Below are 27,756 nucleotides of genomic sequence, written 5' to 3' on the forward strand. Positions count from 1 at the left end.
GCCAGGCATCTACCCTGGAGGCCCAGCGCACCCCCAGATCACACTCCCTTTCCTACGAAGCCCACCCCAGCCTCCTCCTGACTTTCAGTCCTCTTCCTGTTCCTCTCCAGTGTATGTCTGTCACCCCGCATTTCACCAGCGTCCTTGGGGGTTGGGATGTTGGGGGGGGGTTGTTAAGGGGTAGCGGTGATAATGGGTTGGGGGACCCTGGCTAGAAGGGCTGTTCTGACTACAGCAGGTAGGTTGGGGTTTCCTCTTCCTTACTTTGTTCTCTACCCCTCCTTCCACCTCTCACCCGCTTCTCTCCCTCCCTTCTCCTTACATCTGTGAGGTAGAGGGCTTCTGGGGCTCCCATCCAGCCCTATTAGGTGGGAATTAGGAGGAGCTAGTTAACTCAGGGAGGCATTGTGGGGCCTGGAATGAATGCTGTTAAGATGTCAGGATGGTAGGCAGGCTGAGTCGAGCAAGGAGGAGCAGTAAGGGAGCCCTGACAGTGTCGGATGTGGACTGGCTCCTATGCTGTGGCAGCTGGAAGTGGGCTGAGAGGACTTCCTAGATAAGGTCATGTGCTCCATAGCCAGGTTGATCCCCAGGCAGAGGTGGCAGGAACAGCATGCTAAATAACCTCTATTCTTCCTGTCCGAGCTCATATCCCAGGGTTGCTAATGCCACTCACTCCCCCTCTCCTGCCACCCAGTGGCCTTGTCAGACACAATCCTACCTCAAAAGCTAGGCAATGGGAACCTGTCGGCCACTGACATTTCTGAGCACTTTATTTTCTGTGAGATTGATCTGCAGTGGGCAGTGGCTCCTCACACTATAATTTTAATTCTGCCTGCCCAGCCTCTCTGTCAAAGTAGTTAGTGATCTGTAAACAGATGCTGAAAGGCACAGGGGACCTCACCATTTAAAGGACTCCTGCAGTGAGTTCTTTTGTAAAATGCATAATGGCACCCTAATTTAACTACTTTCTAAATTTGGGTCCATGAGGGTGTAGGGACATACTTGTGTGCTGTCGCCAGCAGACAAGCAGAGGGAAGGGAATCTAAGGTTTCTTCCTTCCTCTGCCCTCAGCCATGCTCAGGATCCCCTGCCATCCGTCATTGCCCCTCGCTGACCTGTGGAAAGCATGTGAGATGCTCAGCAAGCTAAAAAGGCAGCTTTGCTTATGGCTGGGGTTTTGGTGACCTGAGAGGGGAGCCTTTGACTCGGGAGGGAGAGCTTATTTGGGACCTTCAACATGTAAGGATTCTGTATCCTTTAGATTTAAGGTCAGACATAACTAGGTTGCCAGACCTAAATACCCTGTGGCCCAGGAAATAATTTGGAAACTTTTGCTAAACCACTTTTAGGTATTGGTCCCTCTACAACTCAGCCATTAATTTAAAAATTAATTTGTGCCTGTATTTTATGCCAAGTGAGCAACCAGAAGTATAGTACAGATGGCTTCCTTCTCCTCTCCCAGCAGAGGAACAGAAACCAGGGCCAAGGGCCAGAGCCAGGAGCTGGTCCAGGAGCGGCAGGGGTGATACAGTTGGACGAGGGATAGGAGTAGGGTCTGGTACCCTCACCTTTTACGTAGGAGCCTAGGGAGAGGGGTTGAAAGGACCTTGGGGGTGGAAAGGAATGAAGTGCTTCTGCTTCCCGTGGATGCAGAGGTTGGGGCATGCTGTGTCTCTACAGAAACTCCAGGTGGTTCTGGTTAGCAGGAGAGAGAGAGGCAGCCCTCCCACATCACTTCCCTGAATCCCCTTCCTTTCCCCCCAGTACAGTTAAACCTCTCTAATTTGGAATGTTATATTTGAGAAGATGGCTACTCTGAATAAGTGACAAAACTGAATGACAGTGTCTATTTAATGAAATGCATGTCTTCAAAATATATACAGTAAGTAAACTTCAATGAATAAGGCTTTCCTACTCGAGGCCCTCAGGGAGCATGCGTTAATGAACAGATAGGGCTGAAAAGTCTGCCTTCTGGTATAGGTTAAATATTCCTCCTACAGACACATTTCCAGTATTAATTTGTTTAGCACACTCTTTCTTCACAGATAAAGGGAAACTCAAGCCCAGTTTTTATTCAAATTATGAAAAAAATTCCAAATCCATGGGGGTTTGGATTAATGAGGTTTTGCTGTACTGCTTCCCCTTGTTCCCTCAACACAGAGATCCTGCCTCGGACTGGGGGCGGGCTGGGGGAAGGCTCCGCGAGGAGGAGGGTGGGCTGGGCAGGAGAAGATACAAAGGTTGGGGTGGGGGCAGTAGGAGCTTGCTTTTGAACTGCTGTCCTGCTGTGACTCCCTGGGTTGAAGGCCCCTGTTAGGAGTCGGGGGTAAGATTCTCTTCTCCCTGATCCCAGAAGATGTAACTTCTACTGAAGGTGAGAAACAAAATAGGAGGGGGTGTGGGGGTTGTCCTGGGGGAAGAGGATGGGCCATGGTTTATGGAGTGGGCTGGCTCTGGGGGAGGCCACTGCTAGGGGGCTGGCACCCAGGCCCCTGCGAAGCGTCTCAATAAGTCCGCGCTCTCCTCTTTGGTGTCTTGCAGGAGAGGCAGCTTCCCCCCTTGGGTCCAACAAACCCGCGTGTGACGCTGGCCCCACCTTGGAACGGCCTGGCCCCCCCAGCCCCGCCCCCCCCACCCCGGCTGCAGATCACCGAGAACGGCGAGTTCCGAAACACCGCAGACCACTAGCCCACCCAGCATCACCGACCTTCTCCCTGTCTGTGCACCCCACCCCAGAACAGCACCAACCACCAGGACTGGACGTCTCCGAAGGACAGCGGATTGCCTCCCTGAATGCCTCCTTGGTGGGGCACCAGTCCCCCACCCCCACTGCACCATTTCTAGGAGGGAGAGGGGGGATCCTTAGCTGCCCCTCTTTCCTTCCTGTTGGGGTGCTGCCCCCTGTGACCCCCAGGGACCCTTGCCCCAGGACACCACCTACCCCACACTGAACCCTTCACTCCGGGGTGCTATCCCCATCCTCTGCCTCATCGTTCCCCTGAACACTGGGGGACAGACCCTCACCCCCACCCTGGGGGTGTGGCACCTCCAAACTTTCAACTTCAGGGTGATTTTTTAGCAGTAACCAGAGCTGACAATCTAACTCCCCTCCATTGCCCCATTTTGGCCTCCCCTGTCCCCCTTGTTATGGGGAGGGGACCCCGGGTGAGGGGGCCCTATTACCCCTTGATTTCTCAGGAGCGTCTGGGGGGGCTCAGCACGCACAAACTCCTTCTCCTCCTACCACTCTTAAATTTACTCCCTCCCCACCCAGAACCCAGATGGGGTGGAGGGGCCACCGGGGCAGGGTGGGGGCAGCAAGGGGGGAATGGGAGTTGTCTCCCCTTCCTCCCACACCTGATCTGCTCTTGGCTGGTCCCAGAGCGGGGTGAGGGGGCTGATGCCCCCCCCTCCCCCAGTGTGTTGGGTGGGGTGGAACTGAGGTTAGGGTGAGGGGTTAGGGTTTAGGAGGGTGTGTATGTTGGGGAGGACAGACTTGCTGATCTGCCCTACCACGACACACAGTACCCCCTGCCCCTCTCCTCTCTTCTTGGTCTCTACTCCCAGGGGGAGGGGGGAACTTACTCTAGGAAAAGCCATGTCTCTCTCCCCCAGGGTGGGGGGACCTGTGTGGAAGAGGGGTATTGGGGGCCCCTTTCCATGACTCTGTCCCCTGGGGGAGGTAGGACAGGGCTGGGCTACCCTCTCTTCTCCCCCCCTCCAATCTCCCTCCACCTCCCTCCCTCCCGCCAGCTCCACAATTTTTCGGTGTTTCTCTGTACATAGCTCTCTGGCGGGATAGGGGAGGTAGGATGGATGGGGTTTGGGGTGGGTAGTCATGGGAGGGGAGAATCCCCTCTTGACACCCCTCTTCCTTGACTGCTGTCCCCTACCCAGCCTTGCCCCCTCGCCCCTTCTTGCGTTTGGTATTGAGACTTCGCAGACTCCACCCTTCTTTCTTTTGTATGGACAGTTCCCCTTCAGTCCCCTCTCCCTAATCACATACACCCAGCCGGGGCCAAATTTATACTTATATAAAAGTTGTAAATATGTGAAATTTTATCCCTGTGCCCTTTCCTTGCTTTCCTAACCTCAGACCCTACCCAGAACCCCCTTTCCTTGAAACTCTCTTATTTGGCTGTTGTAATTATCTGGGGTTTGTACTGTACATATCTGGGGTGTGTGTGTGTGGGCTGGGGGCAACCCCTGTGTACAGAGCTTCCTGGCCCCCTCCCCCATGCTACCCTCCCCACCCTAAGGGTAGGGAGATGTTCCTCCTACCCATTTTATTTTGTTTTCTCGTTCTCCCTCCCTCCCCAACCCCATTCCCGGCCTTCTTTACCACCCTCCCCCCCACTGTCCCTTGTTCTCCACTCCCAGCCCCATTTCCTTTTTTTCTGGAGTGTGTGGTGAAACAGAAAAATCATGTTTAATAAACGGAGATTGTTCTTTTATTGCTATGCTGACTTTCCTAAGCTGGGACCTCCAGAAGGACCAGCAGGGTGGTAAGATCTGCTTTTTGAGAGGAGGCGACAGCCTAGGAGAAACTGTGTGAAGACATAGTCTCCTCCTGGAAGACCACTCTCCCACCCAGAGAGATTTGTTTTTGAGCAGAGGTGTTTAAAAAACAACATTCTACTGAGTAAATGTAAAGATCTAATTGGCTTTATTCACTGATTCATGAATTGGACAGCATCCCATCCAAGCAAATAGAAAGGAGCTCAACGCAGCTGCTGAAAAGGAAAGGAGTTTAAAGGTGGAAAAAGGTGGGGAAAGGAAATTATTAGCTAAGAAGGCATTGTTTTAGGCAAGGTCGCCCTCCTAAGGGACATGGAAGGGGTCTATCAGGTAGATCACCTCACTAGTACTTCAGGTAATTCCAGGCTGATTGGTTCGAGGTAACATTCCGCGGAGAGTGGAACTGCAATAAGGTTAAGTATTAAATCTTAGTTTGCAGACATGGGCTTGGCACAAGTAACTCCATTTTGGACCTGCTGTCTGTCCTTCGCAGGGTTTTGCACTGTCCAAAAACCCAGTCTAGCTCTCTCCTCACCACTGCCCCACTTAACCCCAAGTAAAGAGGCCAAGGAACAGCAGCACTATCTGACAAAAGATTCCAAGTATCTATCTACAAGCAGCCTTTAAAGAAAATACCTAGGAATAAGGTTTAATTTCTGGTTAAAATGTCTCCGTGCGGAATGGAGGAAAGCGCATGGGTTCCTTAACCGGGTTCCAGCCCCAGACCCACAGGAGGGCAACACGTACCTCGCAGGGCGGAGGGAGGACACAGGGTGCTGTGGACAACGCCCAGCCCACACAGCAGGTGCCCACTTAATTTCGCCCTCTTCGCACCCAGCGGGGCGCGGACGCAGGGCTCGGCACGAGGCGACTCTCTAGCCGCGCCCCCGACTGCGCAGTGCTCCCCGGAGGCCACCCCGCCCCTCGCCGCGGCCAGCACCGCCTTCTCGCCCGCGCAGCCTATCAACACGAGGCTTGTTGGCTCCGATTGGCTGCTCCTAGCCCCGCCCGCCGCATCCGGCGTCCGCAACGGCGTCGGTGGGAGGCGGTGGCTTCCGGCCCGGACCGCGCGGTGGCTGCGGAGGCGCTGCGGGCTGCCCGGCTGCGCTCGCGGCTTCCCCGCGCCGGCGTCTTCCCGGGAGCTGGGCGCTGCAGGCAACGTGGGGCAGCGGAGCGGCGGCCAGTCAGGCTCGTGGCTGGAGGACCTCCATCTTCCACAGGCTCTGGAAGTTAAACCCCGGTGGGTGTTGGTTGTTTCTGTTTTGTTGGTGGGGGAGTGCGCGGGACTGATGTGACCGTAAAGTTTCCACGTGTCGGGGAGTAGGTGAGGCAGGTGGTGGTTGAGGCGACACGCTCATCTCATTCAGAGCTTCTTTGACCCCTGTCTCTTTCCTCCACAGCCTTATTCCGGCGTGGAGTCTACCGCTGCCCCTCATCTCCTGTCCTCGATCCTCTGGGATCTCCTTCCGTGGAGGCCATGGATACCTCGACACCCTTGCCTCCCGTCCCCCCGTCCCCGAGCTGCAACCCAGCCCCACGGACCATCCAGATCGAGTTCCCTCAGCATAGCTCATTGCTTCTGGAAGCCCTGAACCGGCACAGGCTAGAGGGAAAGTTCTGTGATGTGTCCCTCCTGGTGCAGGGCCGGGAACTGAGGGCGCACAAAGCGGTGTTGGCTGCTGCTTCTCCTTACTTCCACGACAAACTTCTTCTGGGGGATGCGCCGCGCCTCACCCTGCCCAGCGTCATTGAAGCGGATGCCTTCGAGGGGCTGCTCCAGCTCATTTATTCAGGGCGCCTCCGCCTGCCACTGGATGCGCTCCCTGCCCACCTCCTTGTGGCCAGTGGCCTCCAGATGTGGCAAGTGGTAGATCAGTGCTCAGAGATTCTTAGGGAATTAGAAACCTCAGGAGGTGGAATTTCAAGCCGTGGAGCGACCCCTTATCACACACTTCTTTCCACCACATCGTCAACAGGAGGCTGGTGCGTTCGCTCTTCCTCTTTCCAGACTCCCGTGCAGTCTTCCGCTTCTACGCAGAACCCCGTGGGAGGGGAGAGGAGTGAACTGGGAGAGGTGCTACAGATTCAAGTGGAGGAGGAGGAGGAGGAGGAAGATGATGATGAAGACCAGGGGTCAGCAGCACTCTCTCAGACTCCTCAGCCTGCGAGAACATCGGCAGGTCCCCACCCGCTGCCCACATCTGCTACTCCCCGCAGGCTTCCAGAGGACGAGAGTGCACCACTTGAACCTCCTGCCCCTCCTTCTGCACCGCCCCCCAAAATCTTCTACATTAAGCAGGAACCCTTTGAGCCTAAGGAGGACATATCAGGAGGTGGAACTCAGTCTGGAGGAGTAAAGGAGGAGACCACAGTGTTTCCTGGAGGGAACACTGAAGGGAGTGAAGAGCTAGGGTTCTTGCCGCCCTCCGGAGCAGGGGCAACATCTGGAGGAGGTGGTCCATCCTGGAAGCCAGTGGACCTTCATGGCAATGAAATCCTGTCTGGGGGAGGGGGCCCTGGGGGAGCGGGGCAGGCTGTTCATGGGCCTGTGAAGCTAGGGGGGACACCTCCCGCAGATGGAAAATGTTTTGGTTGCTTGTGTGGGAAGCGGTTTGCAGTGAAACCAAAGCGTGACCGGCACATTATGCTGACATTCAGCCTTCGGCCCTTTGGCTGTGGCATCTGCAACAAGCGCTTCAAGCTGAAGCACCATCTGACAGAGCATATGAAGACCCACGCGGGAGCCCTGCATGCCTGTCCTCACTGCGGTCGCCGGTTCCGAGTCCATGCCTGTTTCCTTCGCCACCGGGACCTGTGCAAGGGCCAGGGCTGGGCCACCGCTCACTGGACTTACAAGTGACTGCTGAGGCCATACACTAACTTCTAGGATAAGAGAGCCACTACTGCTGATGGATACTTACCCCTCACTACCATGGCACCCCTATCGTGGATCTTGTAATCATGCCAAGAGGATAAATATGTTATGGACCTCAACCTGGCATATTTGGAAACTCAAGGTTTCTCATCTCTGCAGGTTTTTACTAATCACCTTACGGGAAAGTGGTTTACAGGCCATGTGTAAATTGGTCACTTGCCCACAATAGACCTTTTCATACAGGAAACCACATTTCAGATTAGAAATATATTTGAAGAGAGAAGAGTTAGAACAAAAAGATATAATGATAAATGTTTCATTCTGTCTCCATGAGGAGTTAAAGGAGCTGGTCTCCATCTAGGGATATGTTTGATGTAGGGTTCTAGTAATTCAGGGACTGAGCTCTAAGTTTTTCTTCCCCTCATTGCTGAAATGTGAGTAGAGTTCTTTTTTTATGTACTTTCCTTGTTATGTCTTTCCAGAAGCCCCTCAGATCATAACTTGCTTTCTCACTAATAGATAACTCCCCATCACCTTTATTTTTTATGTTGTAGTTGAGCACTTTAACAAATTGAGCAATCCATGTGTCATTCCTAGAACCCTCTTTAATAGAGGGTATTCCCTCAACAGCCTGTGCCTCTTGTCTACTTTTGACCACCACCGATCATTCATTTATTGATCATAGTGACTGGAACGTATGTGACCAGTGAACTCAGGAGATGGCCACTGACCTAAAATGCTCTCAAGGTAGCACCACTACTCTGAACAAGTGGCTTTGGTCAGGGGGATTCAGGGCCGAGACAGCACATACTGAAGGCTAGAGAGTAACTGTATAGTGGACCACACCCCCTCCCTTACCATCCCACTCGCACATGACAGCCCCTTGGTTGAGAGGTAGAAGGGCAGATTTTGGGATGGGAAGATTGTCGTAGATTACTTAATTTCTTCAAATAAACTTTGCCTTGGAGTTGAGAGCTGACAGTGGACTGGACTGAGTAATTTATGTGGGAGAGACGTGAAAACAGTTGCCAAGACTTAGATGTGTTTTGCAGTTGGTTTATGTTGATGGGGAAAGAATGGGATAGTTTCATATTGGTGCAGAAAAAACAGTTCTGAACTTTCTGTGGGCTAGATTCTAGGCCCAGACCTGCCACTGAATAACCTCTGGTAAGCTACCTGATCTTTCAGAGTCTAAACTGTTTTGGTTTTTTTGGTGGAGTGGTATGTATCTCCTAACTGGTTCGCTGCCTTTTTTTTTAAAGGGCTTGGTTCACATGATCTTTACCTATCATATTCTCCAACTTCATATATTTTGTATAATGTTGAATTTGCTCTACAGACATTTAGTGCAAAGCGCTATGCCAGACCCTGATTTATACTCTGCCCTCAAGGAGTTTACAGCTACTACTGAAGCTACACAAATAATGACAATGTAGTATGATAAGTCCACAATAGTAGGCAGTACAAGCTACTGTAGTGGCACAAAGGAAGCTGCACCAAGACCTAGTACAGGTCAGCAGAGGTTTCACAAAGAACTGCATGTGCCAGAGTATGGCAGTGGGTGTGGGGGGCTGAACTGCTGTGGGAATGAACATGAGTTCGAGCCACAGCTTCACTTCCATAAAGCATGTTCCTCAAAAGTTATTAGGTATGGCACCTAGAAGGGGCTAAAAAATGTGACTTTATGGCTGAGAACGTGAACCGTAGCTGGTATATGTCAGCCTCCCTAAAAGAGCCATGCCATGGGTACCGTGAAGGACTGAACACATTGGGAAAGGGGTTGGAGCAGGTTCCAGTCTTCAATCTACTGTGATCCCACCCACCTGCCATTCTTTTGGCACACATTCTGTAGGTGGCTATATCCATTGGCTGGGGTCCTTTGGTTGCAAGCAACGGAAGCTGGCTCTTATCAAAACAGGAATCCATGAAAGGATGTGGGTGGCTCCTGAAATGGAGGGAAGGGATGAAGGACTAGCTTTTGGAAGGATAAGACCTGGGTCAGATCTGGGAGTCCAGGGAGCAGGAACTCCTGGGACTCTTCAGGTCCTATGTTTTGGAATGATGACCCAGTCATTCTTATTTCTTGTGTCACTCAAGATAAAATTCCCCAGATGAGAGCTCTGAGCCTCAGATCCACCCTCTTCATATGTTCCATCAAAGTAACAGGGTGGGAATGGAATCCTCCAGGGGCAATTGAACTCCTAGGATAGAAGAGTGGGAAGTGGTTGCTGGCCAGACCACAGGAACAGAAATGCACCTCAGATAATCCACATGTTGCCCACCTTGGGATCCTTAAAGCCTCAGATACACCTGGCACTTAATAGGTACTCAAGATATGTGAACCTGCCCAATTTCCACCTCTGCCCTCTGAACTTAAGGCAGAATTATTTCCTCCCTCTCCTTAATCCCCATAGCACTTTGTTATTACTTTATAAAGCCAATGAGAACACCCTGTTAGCCCTGGCCAGTGTGGATCAGTGGTTAAAATGTCAACCTGAGTACCAGTTCCCGGTCAAGGGCACATCCCTGGGTTGCAGGTTCGATCTCCAGCCTTAGTCCGTGCACGTGTGGGAGGCAGCCAATCAATGTGTCTCACATCAGTGTTTCTCACACCCCCTCCCTCCCTTCCAGTCTCTAAAAATCAAGGAAAAAATACCCTTGGGTGAAGATTAACAAAAACAAACACCATGTTAGAGTTTTATTTTAAAAGTTTTTAGGTATTGTGCCCTGGCTGGTGTGGCTCAGTTGGGCGTCATCCTGTGCACTGGGGGGTTGCTGGTTCGATTCCGGTCAGGGCATGTGCCCAGGTTGCAGGCTTGATCTCTGGTACAGGAGGCAGCCGATTGATGTTGCTCGCTCACATCGATGTTTCTCCCTCTCCCTCTCTCTTTAAAAATCAATTTTAAAAATCTTTAAAAAAAAAAGTTACTAGGCATTGTGCAGAAAACAGTTTCCATGATGAAAGAATTTGTTGTAAACAAACATGCTTTTCTACCTCTGTCCTTGCCAACTTTAGTGGAAGAGATGCTGCTCCTGTCCGAAGCACGCCCCAACCAGAACCTTTGCTCTTGTACTCAGCCCCTCTGCCCTGTATCTTCACTCTGTGCAGTTCCCATTTGGAATTAATCATGCTCTTAGGGTTGTGAGAATATATGTAAAGTGCTCAGGACAGTGCTTTGCACTTAGTAAATTCAATAAATGTTAGCTATTATGAGAGAACGTTGGTTAGTCACACCTTTTCTGGGGCCAGTTCTCTCAGGGAGGGATCCCCTAAAGGGGAAATATTTTCAACTTTAGTTGAAAGGAGGCATACAACACTCAGTAAGGATTAGATGTTATTGTTATTACCGTTTTCATAAGTGCTAGAGTTCTTCAAGGCTCTTTCACTTTCTTCTAACTTTATATACTCCTGGGTGATTTTTATTCAGTCTTCTGAGTTAAATCTTTTAAATACTGATGACCCTTAATTTTGTACCTCCAGTTTTCCTGACCCCCAGACCCACTTAGATTTCTTCTTTCCTTCCTTCAACAATAAATTCCTGCTATGTACCAGGCACTGATAAAAAGAGCAAAAGGGATCAGAAGGGCTTGGGCCTTGCATTATCACTTTTAGAGACAAATATTTAAACCAGCTATGTAGATACTTCATAGACATCTTAAGCTCAACATGTCTAAAACACTCTACCCCATGTTCAGCCAGCTGTTTCTCTGCCCTTTCCAGGTTTAGTTATGGTTCCACCATCTACCCAAATGCCCAAGACTGCAACCTAGGAGCGTTGCTGAACGCCTGTCTCACCTCCTATACCTGTCCTACCAATGCTGTTCCCCAGATATTTCCAGCTGATTCATTCCTTCATTCTCACTACTGCTACTGGAACCTAACTGGTTGTCTTCTGTCTTGCTTCCCTCTATCTTTCACTGTACATACTATGGCCAGAGCGATCTTTTTTTTATCCTTACTTGAGGATATTTTTTCCATTGCTTTTCAGAGATAGTGGGAGGGAGAGAGAGAGAGAAACATCAATGTGAGAGAGACACATCGATTGGTTGCCTCCTGCGGATGCCCAGGCCGGGGCTGGGAATTGAACCTGTAACCAAGGGAATCGAACCCCGGACCCTTCAGTCTGAGGGCTGGCTCTCTAACCACTGAGCCATACCAGCTAGGGCCAGAACGATCTTTCTAAAGCAAATAAGTACTGTTTCACCAACTTTCCAGCTTAAATCTTTCATTTGCTTCCTCTCGCGCTTTCACGGTCTCACCACTCATTGCTGTCTCTTCTAGGCCTCTGCTCTTTCCCTGCTTCTCATGCTCATCTCTCTAGAATAGTTACCTACACAGAAACAGCACTCGGTGGGATAATTCCTACTCTTGTTAGATACCATCACTCACTCTAGAAATCTCCCTGATTGTTAGGACCTTTGCTATGTGCTCTACTAGCTCTTACTTTCCCACATCATGAGACTTGCTTGGAGTTGGCATTATTTGGTAAGCATTTGCCAGCTATCCACTATTACCCATTATATGTAGGTGCTGTTTTAGGCGTGGCAGACATTGCTTGCCCTAGGAAATAAGGCAATAAGGTAATAAGGTGGAGAGTAACAGAAAAGGAAGGCAATACCATGCACATTGATCCAGTACCCAGAGGAAAAGGAAGACCCAGAGTTGCAATGCAGAGCAAGGAAGGTGTTCCAGTAAAGTGTTTAGCAGATGCAAAGGCCAAGAAAGAGAAAGGGGTTGGTATGTTTGACAAGGAGACCAGTGGGCCCGGAGAGGAGCGAGATGTCAGTATGTTTGGGCTGCCATAACAGAATACATAGACTGTGTGGCTTATAAATAACAAATTTATATCTCAGCTCTGGAGGCTAGGAAAGCCAAGATCAAGTGCCAGCAGATTCTATGTTGTGAGGACCTGCTCCATGGTTCATAGACCATCTTTTTTCTGTATCCTCACGTGGCAGAAAGAGAAAGGGAGCTCTCTGGGGTATCTTTTATAAGGGCACTAATCCCATTCATGAGGGCTCCGCCCGCATGACCTAATCACTTCCCAAAGGCACCACCTCTTAATACTATCACATGGAATGTTAGGAATTCAACATATGAATTGGGGACTGGGGGAGGGGGGTACAAACATAAAGTCCAATGCAGATGTGATTGAAGAGGTTGGCTGGGGTTGGGTTATCTAAAGCCCTTCAGATTGTGATGAGGAATTTGGATTTTATTCTAAATGCAATGGGAAGGCAATAAAGAGTTTAAAGTAATGTTTAAAAAGATTCCTCTGGCTACAGAGTGAATATTGGATCATTAAGGGACAAGAGTGGAAGCAGGGAGACCAATTAAGCTATTTCAGTAGCACAAAGAGGTGAGTAAAAGCAGCAGACAGGGAGACAAGTAGATAGGACTGATGGGACAGTCTAACAGATTAATGTAGAGATTGTGGGAAAGTAAAAAATCAAGGAAGACCTCTAGAGTTTTGGCTTGAGCACTTGAACTAGAGGCCATTTAATGAGTGGAAGACAGGAGTAGAAGAACTTGGGAGTGGATCAAGGTTTCTGTTTGAATGACTAGAAGTATCCGATGGGCAGCCCGATGTACTCGTCCAGTGTTTTTCTAGTCCAGGGTTGGCAAACTTAGTCTGTAAGGGACCAGATAGTAAATATTAGGTTTTGCATGCCAAGAAGCAAAATCAAGATTATTATATAAGTATATAAAAATTAAAGAAAACAAATCATGAATTTTTTGTTGACAGAATTCAAAATATAACTGTGTGTGTAATAGAAGTCTGCTGCTTAATTGGGGTTCAAAGTTAGTGTTCCCTGTCATCAAAACCAATTGCAAATGTTGACCTGTTAATGCCGATCTGTAATGAGATTTTACGTATTTCATCTCTGAAAATGTCTCCACACAGATAGCACTGCCGAATACTGGTATCAGTCGGAGAGCATGTGATTATAATTGAGCATATTCATCACAAAAGGCATTTATAGGATTCTGTTACATTCTTCTCTTGATACTTGCCTTTTATCATGTCAATACATTGTAGATTAATCACATCCAATTGACGGTTAGGTGGAAGCTCCTCAATTGCAAAATTAAACAAAATACAGAATTTTTTTGCACTTGCAGTGAGGTCCAGAAAACACCCCTGGGACTGTAGTTTGAGCTCAGAAAAATCTATGTGCTGCAAATTTGTGTGGGAATGGAGACCTTGCTTTTTGTTTTAACTTTTGACAGCGTGGAAAGTGTGCATAATAGCTTGACACTACCTGCAATTTAAACAGCGTTAATGACTTTTCACATATAAGCACGGTTTTGCCTTGTAATTTTAGATTAAATTCATTAAGAAACATTACCACATCTGCAGCAAGCTTCCACTGACAGATGAATAGATAAACGAAGTGTCATATTTACATGCAATGGAATGTCATTGAGCCTTAAAAAGGAAGGATATTCTAGCCCTGGCTGGGGTGGCTCAGTTGGTTGGAGTGTCTTCCTGTGCACAGAAAGGTGGCAGGTTTGATTCCCTGTCAGGGCACATACCTGATTGCAGGCTGATTCCTGGTCGGGCTGTATGTGGGAGGCAACCAATCGAACTCTCTCTACATCTCTCCCTCTCTCTAAAATCAATTTTGAAAAGGAGATTTCTGATATGTGCTACAACATGAATGAATCTTGACATTAGGCTAAGTGAAATAAGCCAGCCACAAAGGACAAATACTTCATGATTCCGCTTATACGAGGGACGTAGAGCAGTCATGTTCAAGGAGACAGGAGCGTGGTGGGCCAGGGGCTGGGGCAGGAGAGAACAGGACTCACTGTTTAATGGGAACAGAGTGGCCGTTTGGAAAGATGAAAAGGGTTCTGCAGGTGGATGGTGGTGATGGTTGCATAACGTGAATGACCTCAGTGCCGCTGAGCTATACCCTTAAAATACCCGGACCGGGCCCTAGCCGAGTTGGCTCAGCGGTTAGAGAGTCGGCTTCACTTCTGGCCAAGGGCAGTATCCTCCGGTGAGAATTAAAAAATATATATATCTCCTGACCAGGTAGCTCAGTGGGTTAGAGTGTTGCCCTCAATATACTAAGGTTGTGGGTTTGATCCTTGGTCAGGGCACATACAAGAAGCAACCAATGATGCATAAATAAGTGGAACAACCAATCGATGTTTCTCTCTCTCTCTCTCTCTCTCTCCCTCCCTCTCTCTCACTTCTCTCTAAAATCAATAAATAAAAATTTAAAAATTGTTTAAATGGTAAATTTTATGTTATATTTATTTTGCAACAATGGAAATAAATAAGTGAACCACTAATGATCTAATGGCCCTGGGTATTAGGCATTAGTGGCTGCTAACACCACAAAGAAGGAACAACCAGACATTACTTGCTTCTTATGAAAAACACCACCACCACCACCACCCATGAATTAGTCTGGCCCAAAATATTGAACTTGACTGTAATCAAGTCTCGAGACATAACTACCAATTCATAGACAGCACAGAGGGCAGGGAAACATGCTAAACTGCACCACTGTGACACAGTCTGCACAGCTGAGACTAAGAAACACTGAGGGACAAACAGCACATTTTGTTCATCAAAAAAATTGCAAGGGAGAAATGGGATAGAGAGAAACCTATAGTTTGAAAGGTTTTAAAAGACATGTCAACCAATTATAATGTGTGGACCTTATTTGGATCATAGTTTTTTTTAAAAAAAATTAAACATTTATGGCTTTTATGAGACAACTGGGGACTCAACTACTGATGGACATTTGATGATATTAGGAGTTTCTGTTAAAATTTTTGGTTGTGATGGTGTTGTGGTTAAGGTTTAAAAATGGCCTGCCCGGCTGACTGTGGCTCAGCAGTTGAGCATCGACCTAGGATCCAGATCAGGGTTCGATTCCCGGTCAGGGCACATGCCCGGGTTGCGGGATAGGCAGCCGATCAATGACTCTCTCATCATTGATGTTTCTATCTCTCTCTCTTCCCCTCCTTTCCTCTCTCTGAAATCAATAAAGATATATTTTTTTTAAATAAAAATTAAATTTTTTTAAAAAATTAAAAAAATAAAAACGGCCCTTGTCTTTTTTTTTTTTTAAATATGTCTATTGATTTCAGAGAGGAAGGGAGAGAGAGAGAGAGAGAGAGAAACATCAATGATGAGAGAGTCATTGGTCTGCTGCCTCCTGCACTGGGGATCGAGCCTGCAACCTGGGCATGTGCCCTGATCGGAAATCGAACCTCAATCTCCCGGATCCTAGGTCGATGCTTAACCACTGAGCCACGCTGGCCAGGCAGGGCCCATGTCTTTTGATGGCGTTGGTCATTTATGATTAGATAAATTTATCCATAGTTATGGATTGAAAATGCCAAGTATATGAGTTCTCAATAACTGTATAAATGAAATGATAACTTGTGTAAATAGTCCATTTTTTAAGAGATTGATAAATTCAGAAATAGCTATACACTTTAAGAATGTCTAATCAGATATTTTATATTACAAATATGTTCTGATTTGTGTTCTGGTCCAAGTTAATAAAACTTGCTGCTTGACTTAAAATAATCAATTGCTCCATGTATTGATGTAGAAAGATCTCCAGCATATATTGAGTGAAAGAAGCTAAGTGCAGAACAGTATGTAAAATGTGTTCTGTTTTATATGAAAGACAGTGAGAGTGGGGAGGAAATATTTGCTTACATTTGCAAGAAGAAGCACTGCTAGAATAAACAAGAAACCAATAAAAATGGCAAAAGAAGTTGGAAAGGCCAAAACAAGACTAGTGTACTCTAAGACCCCTCTATGTGTACCTTGAATGATGCATTCCATTCAAAAATAAAAGTAAAGAATTTTTAATTCTTTTAATTTGAGAACAGATGAACTGTATTACCTTGGCAACATAATCACATAAAGAGTTAATTCTAAAGACTTGACATGCTTAATGGGATGTACTCTAAGGACAAAATAAGTCTCCAACTGGAATTTCAAACTTTAAACCCTTAAATATTAAATAAAATTGCTTAAATTTTAAACTTCCCTCAAAAGTTATATTGTTTGTAGTATTACCAGTACTGAAAATTTGAAAATACAGTATTTTCTTATAAATAGGCTAACGGACATCAGTAACTATATTAATAAGTAACCAATATTTTAGTATAAAAGACACACAATTATATAACCAAAGAAATTAAGTGAAAACATAATAGTATTAAAAATCAAAAATCAATAGGAACTCATGAGTCTTCCAATATCTATTTTCTGGTCCTGTCCATTGAAATGGATGTCCAACGGTGGGGCAGAGGGGTAAAGGCCACCGGAATGAGAAGGTGTCTTCAGACGGAAAGATGGAGCGGGACGCTCATAGGCTGCAGTGGAATTTATTCAGGGTAATAGGCTTTCAGGAAGCTTGGGCCCAGCAGCATTGTGCGAATTATCCTCTAACAGACCCTCGCTCTGGTACTTTTAAAATAGTAAACCCGGGTACTAATGACCGGCAAGACAGAGGGACAGACAATTCAGGAGCTGCAGGAGCCACACCTCCTGGCGGTCTGGTGATAGATGATTGTTTATGATCCGTAGTCTTACCAGGTTGATACTTACCTGGGTGGCTGCCATTCCGGGTGTTACCAACAATAATGCTCATGGCACATGTTAAGGAGCACAGGCAACCGTCAAGCAGCAAGCCCTGGTGGGCCACTGAGGACCGTGAGCCCGCTCAAAGGCCACAGCATGAAAGGACACAAAGCCGGAGGTGGTTTTGTTCGCATCTACTTCTCTGCAGTGAACTGGAAGCCGTGAGCAGTGCTAGTGCCCATGTTGTGATCTCTCCTCCTGTTCCTCGTTACAACAAAGGATGGATTCTTCCAGAAACCTCGGATTCCAGGTCCCCAAGGTGCACCTGGGACACCTTTTTGTGTTAAGAAGCCAGAAAGCTTTTGAAGATAATGTCCTGTCAAAAGGACCCAGGAGCCCATGTCAAAGTGTCCCCACTGAACAAGTTGTGACAATCTGAGCAACGGGAAGAATGATGATTGTACTGAACACGTTGAATCAATGGACATTCGTTATTTTATACTGAGACTCCAAAGACAGTAAGTCGCGTCTTATTTGTTACCATCTGAGGCAACGATTAAAACAGTTACTTATTTTGAAAATTACCAATTAAAGAAAAAATATTAAGCATTTATTTTGCTCTCCCAATAAAAATGTATCTTAGGATAACCAAAAATCCTAGTTAATGAAGAAAACCTTCGCAGAATTCTAGTTAAACAATGTAAGAGAAGTAAAAGAGCCCTGGCTGGTTTGGCTCAATGGTGAGAGCGTCAGCCCGCACCGAAGGGTCATGGGTTCGATTCCTGGTCAAGAACACGCACCTCAGTTGCAGGCTCGATCCCTGGCCTGGTCGGGCGCATGCAGGAGGCAGCCAGTCGATTGGTGTTGCTTTCTCTGTCTCTGCCCTACCTCCTCCCTCCCCTCCACTCTAAAAAAATCAATGGAAAAAATATCCTCAGGTGAGGATCAAAAAAAAAAAAAAAAGGAAAGAAAAGAATTAGAAAAATTAAATTTCACGAGCTTCCATAAGATTATTGATTGAGGCAAGGCTTACCAGGTGGTGTTAAAACCAGTAGATGATTGATGGTTGTAAACATTCATATAGAGCCAAAGTACCACCGCACAGGTTACTTTCTAGTCCCAAGAGGGAGATGTTAGCTGTAAATCAAGTGATCACACTGTCACCACCCTAGTCTCTGGGGTCAATCCTGGCATTTCAAATGGTTGAGCACGTGTCTTCTAAGGGAATGCAACATTAAGGATGAAGCAATATCATAATTCTGTGCCTTTGTTGTTTCCGGTGCCGCGTCCCAGTTCTTGTATCCCTCAGAAGATTTAATCCATTTCTAAACACGTTAGATAGTGAATTTTTAGATAATTGGTGCCTGTACGTCATTATTTTAAATGGAAAAAATAATATTGTATTCCCAGCACATCTAAAAACCCCAACCAATTTCCCTCAGTACTTGAAACACTCTAAAAAATATATGTAGCAATCAACCAGGTTCTTTTGCTTAATATAACATCTTTAAAACCAGTTACCTAATTGTTCAACACTTAATTGGCTCATTAATGAGTTTAATTGTGCAAGAACATTACAGGATACAAATCATGTTTTCCTTTTAACGGCAACCAGTGTGTACTGTAATGAAAACAAACGGTGAAATAATGTTAAAGACACATAATGAAGGCAACTAACACTTAGCAATAATAAATAAACAAGGCAAGTTTTAGAACATGGTTACTGAAGATGCAGCATTCCCTGAGTGGGGTTTGGAAGGAAGAGGGGAGATGTGCAGGCTGTGGTCAATGCTGCTGAGTGGTGGGTAAAGGCGAGTGAGCTTCAGGAGGTTGTGTGACGGTCACTGTCAGGTTCGTCTACGGCCAGATCCAGAAAGCTGGTGGATGGTCCGCTTGCCTGGGCAATGGAGTCAGGAGTGAATCATCTTATGAAAATATCGACAAAGCATGACAAGAAACTCAAAATGGGCAAGTGTTACATTCGCCTTGCTCCTGTTATGCAGGTTCTGATGACCCAAGACTGTGCTGGAAATTGTATTTTTTAATGTGATTTTTCTGCTCTTGTCATGATTATGACCTCTTGCAAGCCACAGAAATAATTTTATCTACATGACCTAAAATTTCCTTTAAATGTTTGTTATCAAGTATTAGTGGCTCCTTGTATTAGTCTGCTAGGGCTGCCATTACAAAATACCACAGGCTGTACGGCCTAAACAACAGATATTTATTTTCTCACAGTTTTGGAGACTGGAAGTTCAAGGTCAAGATGCTGGCAAACCTGAGGCCTGCAGAGCACGGCCTTCACACCGGGTCCTCACGTGGCCTTTGTCTGTGCACACACACTCGTGGTGTCTCTATTCTTATGAGAACATCAGTCCTGCTGGATTAGGGCCCACCTAAGGGTGTCATTTAGCCTTACTTACCTCTCTAAAGGCCCCGTCTCCAAATGCAGTCAGGTTGAGCATTAGGGCTTCAATGTACGAATTCTGTGGGGACACAGTTCAGTCCATGACATTCCTCTTCTCCCAACTTAGTTCCTTCCAGCATTATTCCTTCCAGTGGAATGTTTCTCGGAAGGATCTTGGTCAACTTCCCATGATCAACTTCATTTAAATAATGTTTTTATTTTCTCACACGCAGGAAGTAAGGCATTCATAGTAAATAAAAACGTTTTGCCCATTTTAAAATTGGGTTGGTTGTCTTTTGGTTGTTGAGTTGTAAGAGTCTTTTTTACATATTCTGTATACTAGACCCATATGTATATATATTTGCAAATATTTTCTCCCTATCTATGATATGTTATGTATATATCTTTTTATGCTTTCACCTCTTAAAACACTTTATCACTTTCAGTATACATTCACACCCACACCTTTCCCTTCCCCCTCCTCTTCCCCCACAGGCACACATCTCCTAAACTTTAAGGAACCTGAGACTTACAACCAGGGGGGCAACGGGCAGCGGCAGCTTGTCCCAGGCAAACCCCCTGAATGTGTCTCCAAGGTCCCCTTTTCTCTAACTTCTCAGTGAGATAAGCGGCCCCGCCTAGGCTCCCCTGTTGCTCCTTCTACCCTCAGTCCTTCCTGTTCCACTGCCGCCAGCTTTCATAAACATACTCTCAAAATCACCTGGACGCATGCTGTGAAATCTTTCCTGCACTAAGTCAAGGACCCACACACTGCTGGCCGGCCCTAGGCAGACCTGCTCAGGGTCCCCTCTCCAGTTACAACGTTCATGTAGAGTATATTAGTACTTAATACATTTTTATGTATGAATAATATCTAAAATATATAAAAACAATACGTTTTTATGTCTGAATAGTATACCATGTTTGGCTTGTCCATGGTATAACGTTTGGGCTGTTTCCACCTTTTGACTGCTGTGAATAATGCTGCTAGGGACGCTGACGTGCCCTTACCTGCTTGAGTCCTTGTTTCCCACCCTTCTGACTAAATACCCAGAAGTGGAATTGCTGGGTCATATAGTAATTCTGCGTTTTAATTTTTTTTGAGGAACTGCCATTTTGTGTTCCACAACAGCTGCACCATTTTACATTCCCACCAACGTTTTGCCCATTTTAAAATTGGGTTGGTTGTCTTTTGGTTGTTGAGTTGTAAGAGTCTTTTTTACATATTCTGTATACTAGACCCATATGTATATATATTTGCAAATATTTTCTCCCTATCTATGATATGTTATTTGCAAGTGTTTTTTTCCCATTCAATGGGTGGTCTTTTCATTCTCTTGATTGTGTCTTCTGATGCACAAAAGTTTTACATTTTGATGAGGTTCAACTTGTCTATTTTTGTTTGTTTCTTGCACTTGTGTCATATTTCAGAAACCATTGCCAAATCCAAGATCATGAAGGTTTCCCTCGAAGTTGGCTTCTAAGGTTTTTATAGTTTTAGCTCTTAATTTTAGGTCTTTAATCAATTTTGAGTTAGTTTTTGTGTATTGTGTTGGGTAAGGCTCCAAATTCATTATTTTGCATGTAGGGGTGTGTGTGTGTGTTTCTTGAATCTGTAGTTTGGTGTTTATCAATGATTGGGGAAATTCTCAGCCATTATTCTATCAAATGCTGCTTCTGCCACGTTCTCTATCTTTTCTAGAACTGCAGCCACACCTATATTACACTTTTTACCATTTCTTATATGTTTTCTTCTGCTCTTTTGTATTTTTCATCTTTTAATCTCCCTGCTTCAATCTGGATATTTTCTACTAACCTATTTTCCCATTCACAGATCTCTCTTCAGTTGTGTCAGTTCTGCTGTCAAATCTATTAAGTTATTAATTTCATTTATTGAATTTTTACGTTCTATAATTTCAATTTTGATTATTTTTATAACCAATTCTCCTGTAAAGTTCTCCATTGTGTCATGTTTTTCTTGAACATATTAATCAGCTATTTAAAAATCTGCATCTGAAATCCCAATATCTGCATCTCCTAATGGTCTGTTGCTGTTCACTTTTTTTCTTTGTCCCATTTCTTGGTATCGCTGGCAGCTTTTTATTCAATGCTGGACATTTTGTATGAAAAATTGTAGACACTCTGGATGATGTTATCTTTCTCTAGAAAAGGTTTACTTCAGCTTCTGTGGGCAGGGAATTAGAGGTAGAACAGATTGATTTAATCCGGTCAGGAACTGAGCTAATTTGTGGCTGGTTTGCTCTAAGGCTTTATCAATTTCTGGTTTCTGGTTTTCCATTACTCCTGGGATGTAGACCTTTAAAAGATCCTAATTAAGAGCTTGGAGTTCATAGGCAGCCCTCCTCCTCAATCAGCCTGAACTCCACATTTTACTCTCATGGGCCTAGCGCCATGAGATAGCCAAGAGCTCCATCTATGAGTTTTCGTCAACCCAAGAGGATATTTTTTCCATTGCAGAGAGAGTGGGGGGGGGGGGGAGAGAGAAACATTGATGTGAGAGAGACATATCGATTGACTGCCTCCCAAACGCACCCCAACCAGGGGCAGAAAGCGAACCCGTAGCCCAGGAACATGTCCTTGACCAGGAATCAAACCCAAGACCCTTTGGTGCACTGGCCGATGCTCTAACCACTGAGCACACCAGCCAGGGCTCTTAGTGGCCACCTTCTGATAAGCTTCTTAGCCTCTCACCCTGTGCCACATACAGTCTGGCAAATCCTTCTAGGTGAAAAGCGAAATAGAATTTGGACTCACCTAAATGATTTTTCATTCTCTGTGGAAACTTGGGCCCTCAAATTCTGGCTGCCTTAATGCTCTCTGATGACTTCAAATAAAATTTTGTTTGTTTTTATTTTTAGCTAGCCCTCCTTATTCTTGGTGGGCGGGTTAGTCTGCTATAAGCCAGTCCAGCACAGCTGAAAGAGGCCGTCTCTTCACTTTGCACCCCTTCCCTGGCTTTATTTTGCATGTTATTTATGGCCAGTGGACATCTTTTTTGTTGTTGTTAATCCACACCAAAGGATATTTTTCCCATTGCTTTTCAGAGATAGTGGAAGGGAGGGAGGGAGAGAGATTGATGTGAGAGAGACATATCAATTGGTTGCCTCCCACACGTGCCTGGACCAGGAGGTGGGAGCGAACCTGCAACCCAGTACAGGCCCTTGACCAGCAATCAAACCCGGGGCTCTTTGGTGGGCGGGCCGATGCTCTAACCACTGAGCCACACCGGCCAGGGCGACATCATTTTTACATGTTTGTTTGTTTGTTTATTGTCCGTCTTCCCTCACTACATGTGAGCTTCATGAGAGCGGCAATTGATCTGTCTTGTTGGTTGCTGTGATGCTAGGACCTAAAACAGTGCCTGGTACATAGTAGGGCATCGATGAATAGTAGGGCAGCCTTACAAATAAGTTGTAAAAAAAATACCTTGTTTTCTTTTTTCTGGACCTGCCTATATAAGCACTACAGCAATGTGCTTGAGAGCATATGCCAGCTGCCAATGTATTAACTCTCGGCTCCCGGTTCGCCCTTTAGTACTTTGCTTTTTTGCTCCTGCTACATGGCCTATCAGCCATGTGTATATGTGTGTGAGTTTGGAGACAGGGGATCCAACCAGGAGTGCTCTGCTCCAGCCATATGCCAGGCGATGCAGCCCCTCAGCCACCATGAAGCCCCAGTGTGGGGCCAGTGATCCCTTCGCTGCTGCCCTCCCAGTGCAGATACAGCTCCCTGCCGGCCTCATGCCATGGTGGTGCCCTGAGTCCCTCTGCATGCCCACCCACCAGCCTCAGCTCGCCTGCACCCTGGTGATTGCTGACCAGCTCCCGCCTGGGCAACCCAGCAGACTTTTCTGCCATGCGTACCTTTCTGCCAGGCATACCTTCTCCAAGAAGGCCTGAACCACAGCCTTGGGGACTGTCCCTCAGCATTAAAATACCTTTTTAGAATCTTCTTCACATCTCTATAGTTCCTATCTTATCATTGTTTAACAATTCTTTATATTAAATTACACTGCTTCAATTACTGTGTCGTTCCTGTCTCTTGACTGGACACAGATTAATAAAGAATTGATACCATGGCCTGGTGTGGCTCAGAGGTTGGTCGTTGACCTAGGACTCAGGAGATTGAGGTTCGATTCCCGGTCAGGGCACATGCCCAGGTTTCGGGCTCAATCCCCAGGGGGGCTGTACAGGAAACGGCTGATTGGTGACTCTCATCATTGATGTTTCTATCTCTCTCTCCCTCTCCCTTCCTCACTCTGAAATCAATAAAAAACAAAGTAAAAAAAAAGAAAAGAAAAAAAAGAATTGATGCTAGGACTATCCCAGGAAATAGACCCATAAAGGTGGGATTTGGGCATTGGTCTGGTTGTGCTGTTGGGCTTGAGCACAGTGCTGACCTCTGTCAATGAAAAATGGGGGCAGCTCTGGCTGGGTGGCTTGGTTAGTTGGAGCATCTAAAGGTTGCGGGTTCGATCCCCGGTCCAGGTGCATACAGGAGTCAATTGATCAATGTTTCTCTCTAAAGTCAGTGAACATATTCTCGAGTGAAGATAAAAAATAAATGGGGGCCAGTAGCCCACCTCAAGCAGTGGCATCACAGCAATGAGACGACCACCCGTGGCTGCTCATGATGAAGTGCCACAGGCTCCGGGAGCCGAGCGGCCGCTGCCCTTCTCGGTTGTGGAAGTGGTAATGGCCATGCGGACTGTGGCATGAGACAGGTTCCTATAAGGAGCAACGACAAGCTCAGGCCTGTTAGCTCTCAGCTCAAGTCTTGGGATGGGAACCAGAGAGCTTCCGCGACAACCCTGAAAGGATTTCTCCGGGTGGTGCTCCAGGATCGTGCTGAAAACCAAATTTAATTGTGTCGGTTGCTGAATTACAGTGACTGTTGAATTAACAATCTTGTCAAGGTTTTCACATGAAAGTTAGGGCATTGATTAGGAAAGACTAGAATCCTGAACCCTGAAATTGAGGCATCTCAAATGAATCGCGACATACAAGTGAAACTGATCATCTTGAACCCTCAGGCCATTCTGAGGCCTCTCACCAGTGGAAGGAGTTTTCCCTCTGGTGTCTGAGGATACTAGTTTTCCTCTACTTGAAAAACTTGACATCCTTACCTGAGGCAGATGCCTTGAAAGAGGATGCCCGTTCTCCTCGGGACCCTCCACAGCCATCCACTGTCGCCATGAGGTCCACACGTGTCAAACCTTGGCATGCTCTGGAGACAGGAACACAATATGACCCAGGAGAAAGTAGCTTAGGCACCAAAAGAACTGCAGGACTTTGCTAATGTAAATTGGCAGTAACCTGGGGACATGTGTGGGGATGGATTCTGAGGTTGGCAGATCAAGAGGGGGAAAATATAACACCAACGCAGCCACTTTTTCATATTAACATGCTTTCTGGAATTCCAGGTGTAATGTGTTAGCTTGTGTAACTAGAGGTGGCTCTAACTTCTTATTTGGTTGGTTGACTGAAACTTAAATTCGGTCTTCAAGGGTTTTTTTTGTTTGTTTTTTGTGAGCAGTCATCTGATTTATAAAAAGATGCAACAAATTTTTAAATGATACAAAACATCATTTTCAAAACAACATCAAAAAGTAAGTGTATTTAACCATAGTCAGCTCATAACAGAGCGAGTGGGCGAGGGGAGCAATAAGTCATGTTTACTAAACTGGCAGCAGAGGAAGCTGGTTGAAGGGAAGCAGAGGAACTTTGCCTTTTAAGTGTTAGAACCGAGGGGCTCCATAGTCATCTGGCATCCGCTCGGTGGTGTGCCTGTGGTTAGAAATGTACATGATGGGAACTCCAGGGATCTTCCTGATTCTTCATTTAAGGTCAACTGTGGCCACAATGTAACACTTGTGCCGAGTTACTCTCTGTGCCAAGCAGTCATCTGCATAGGTCCCTTGGTGTGTGCATGGTAACCGTTCAAATCTTGGATCCTCGGCGATCCTTAGAGCACTCGATACTTCTGCCCCAATTTCTCAGTTTCAGCCATGACACAGTTACACGAGGGATACACTTGGCACAGAGACTGTCCGTCACTGACTGCCCTAAGTCCAGTTTGGCCTTAATGGACAAGTTGGTAAAGTTGGTATCAACCAGGATGTGGTAGGTGGCCCAGCTGTGTGTATATCGGAAAAATAAGCAGGAGGGGTGTCGTGGGACTTCTCTTTCTTTGAGTGCCCTGGGATCTTTCTTTTCTTTTTTAGGCTTTAATCTATCCTTTCTTTAGGCCTCAGATCTCTGAGACTAAGCATTCGCTTCATGGGCGCATACTTCCTTGTTTTCTTTTGCTTTCTCCTGTTCACGCCGCACTCTTGTTTCTCCCAGTCTTCAAGGTCAGCGAGGTCGAGTTTAATGCGGTGCAGATGCCGGAGCTTCCCGGGGTGCAGTGGAGGAGGGAGTCCAAGGCGTGGGGAGAGTGCGGTGCTAGGGTGGATGCGCCATGAGTGACCTATCCCCTAACTGTATTCTCTGTGAGGGCCCGAGAAGACACTGCCTTTTCTAGGGCATTGACAAACACATTAGTGAGGGGATCTCCTGCGTCCTGGGGAAGTTGCTCCCCATTACAGGCCAGTTTTACTGTAGGAGCCACCTTAAAGATGGGCTCCCTCACTGTGGCACAGGCAGCGGAAGCACTTAGCCGGCAGAGACGAGGTGGACACACCAACCGCAGAGGGCATCAGGGGTGTCTCAGTATCAGAGAGCCCTCGGGCAGCTCACTGATGGCGGTGTCCCTAGGAATGAACTAGAGAATCAGCCTACTAGACTATTGCTTGATCTATACAACAGGAAAAACTCTAGGTCTGGCGCCAAAAGCCTGCCTTGAGTCACCATAGCGGAGAATGATGCCCTGTCACCCAGAGCCCTGTGAGAGGGTCGGCTTCCCTCGAAGGGCCGTGCGCCCCCTTCACAAGTGAGCACTGTATCTGACTCCGAGCTTCGCAAGGGCCCCTGCAGCCACTGACTAGACTACATGTGCCCTGGGGAAAAGGAAACACCCAAACCTTTCAGGATTACAAGACACTGGCTCTGAACCGATGCCAGTTCCTTGGGATTCAAAATGCCACTGTGGTCCACCACTCAGAGTAGGGGTCTATGGTGGACAGGCCAGAGACAGAATCTCAGCTCAATTCTGACTCACTGTGGGCCCAGCTGGCCCATGGACTCCCCCTGTGGTTAGTTCCCTGGCTCCTGAAAGTATAATTGGGGTAGAAACACTTGGCAATCGACAGAATCCCCATGCTGGCTCTGACCTGCGGGGTCATTATGGGGTCATTATGGGGTCATTATGGTAGGCAGGGCTAAGTGGAAGCCTCCGGAACTTCCACCCTTGCCAAGACAATAAACAGGAAGCAATACTGCATCCCCAGGGCAAATGCAGACATTAGTACCCCCACCAAAGACTTGAAAGAAGCAGAGCTAGTGATTCCTAACCTTTTCATTTACTTAGAAAAATGACTGTGGACTATTGTAAACTTAATCTGCTGGTGACTCTGACTGCAGCTTCTGTCCAGATGTAAGATGTAGTCTCCACTGTAGAATCTTTTACCAGAACTTTTATTTATCTAGGAGTGTAATTTATAAAAATATGGAACTTTACTTATTTATTTTTATTTTTAATTCCTCACCCAAGGGTATTCTTTCCATTGCTTTTCAGAGAGAGTGGAAGGGGGGGAAGAGAGAGAGAGGGAGAGAGGAACATCAATGTGAGAGACACCTCGACTGGTTGCCTCCGGCACGTGCCCTGACCTGCAACCGAGGTACGTGCCCTTGGCTGGAATCGAACCCAGGACCCTTCAGTCCACGGGCCGACACTCTAATCACTGAGCACACTGGCCAGGGCACAACTTCAATAATATTTAACATACTTATAGCTTGGATCTTGTGATTCCATTATCTGAAGTGCTTGAGGGTCTAATCCTGCTGTTCTGTAGACAAACTCTCATTCATGGTGGATTAATTCCTATGGGTTTTCTAGTTTTGGATTGTGAGCTATGTCGGTGCCCTTGAGACACACCTTTGTAGGCTATGGTGAAGATCTGATAAATTAGCTCACATGAAGGTCCGTCTCAAGTCCAGGTGAAAAGAAAATCACAATGAAAAGAATATCTAGAGGGCAAGAACAGTCTAGCAGTCTACACACCCTATGTGTAAAGGCAAACAAACAAAACCAAACCCCGCAGGAGTCACATGCTTAAACCATCAAACTCTGGCAAGAATTGCACAGAGAATAATATTAAAAACTCTCTCCCATGGACCAGGCACTTTGCTCATATTATCTTCAACCTTCAAACAACTGCAAGGGCGGTAACAGTCGTTTCACACAGCAAAACTGCAACGGGGCCGCTA

General features: G+C 46.6%; 2 protein-coding genes and 1 pseudogene across 22 annotated transcripts in view; 2 read left to right on the top strand and 1 right to left on the bottom strand.

Annotated features, from left to right (window-relative positions):
* Window positions 1–4,456, top strand: part of SYNGAP1 (synaptic Ras GTPase activating protein 1) — a 31,433-nt gene extending 26,977 nt beyond the window's left edge. For 9 of the 20 annotated variants that reach the window (XM_081141095.1, XM_081141105.1, XM_081141107.1 and 6 more), the window contains one exon: window positions 2,545–4,456. In XM_081141095.1, coding sequence (XP_080997221.1) covers window positions 2,545–2,691 — 147 coding nt within the window. In that variant the 3' untranslated portion in view covers window positions 2,692–4,456. The other 11 variants (XR_013999077.1, XR_013999078.1, XM_081141097.1 and 8 more) reach the window with 7 other exon arrangements.
* Window positions 4,457–5,580: 1,124 nt separating this feature from the next.
* ZBTB9 (zinc finger and BTB domain containing 9) lies at window positions 5,581–7,935 on the top strand. The gene is made up of 2 exons (XM_081139566.1): window positions 5,581–5,761; window positions 5,922–7,935. The coding sequence occupies exon 2, from the start codon at window positions 5,999–6,001 to the stop codon at window positions 7,379–7,381; it is 1,383 nt and encodes a 460-aa protein (XP_080995692.1). The 5' UTR covers window positions 5,581–5,761; window positions 5,922–5,998; the 3' UTR covers window positions 7,382–7,935.
* A 17,192-nt stretch (window positions 7,936–25,127) lies between these two features.
* Window positions 25,128–25,718, bottom strand: LOC308558572 (rRNA-processing protein FCF1 homolog pseudogene; annotated as a pseudogene). Its single transcript has one exon. The product of its transcript is annotated as an rRNA-processing protein FCF1 homolog pseudogene (transcript).
* Between the last annotated feature and the right edge of the window lie 2,038 nt (window positions 25,719–27,756).

The sequence above is a fragment of the Miniopterus schreibersii genome, assembly GCF_964146895.1.
Source record: "Miniopterus schreibersii genome assembly, chromosome: 6".
In the NCBI taxonomy this organism is placed as follows: Eukaryota; Metazoa; Chordata; class Mammalia; order Chiroptera; family Miniopteridae; genus Miniopterus; species Miniopterus schreibersii.

Bases quoted from the DNA above. Each gene is read 5' to 3' on its own strand.
- ZBTB9 (XM_081139566.1), top strand. From the start codon at position 5,999: ATGGATACCTCGACACCCTTGCCTCCCGTCCCCCCGTCCCCGAGCTGC.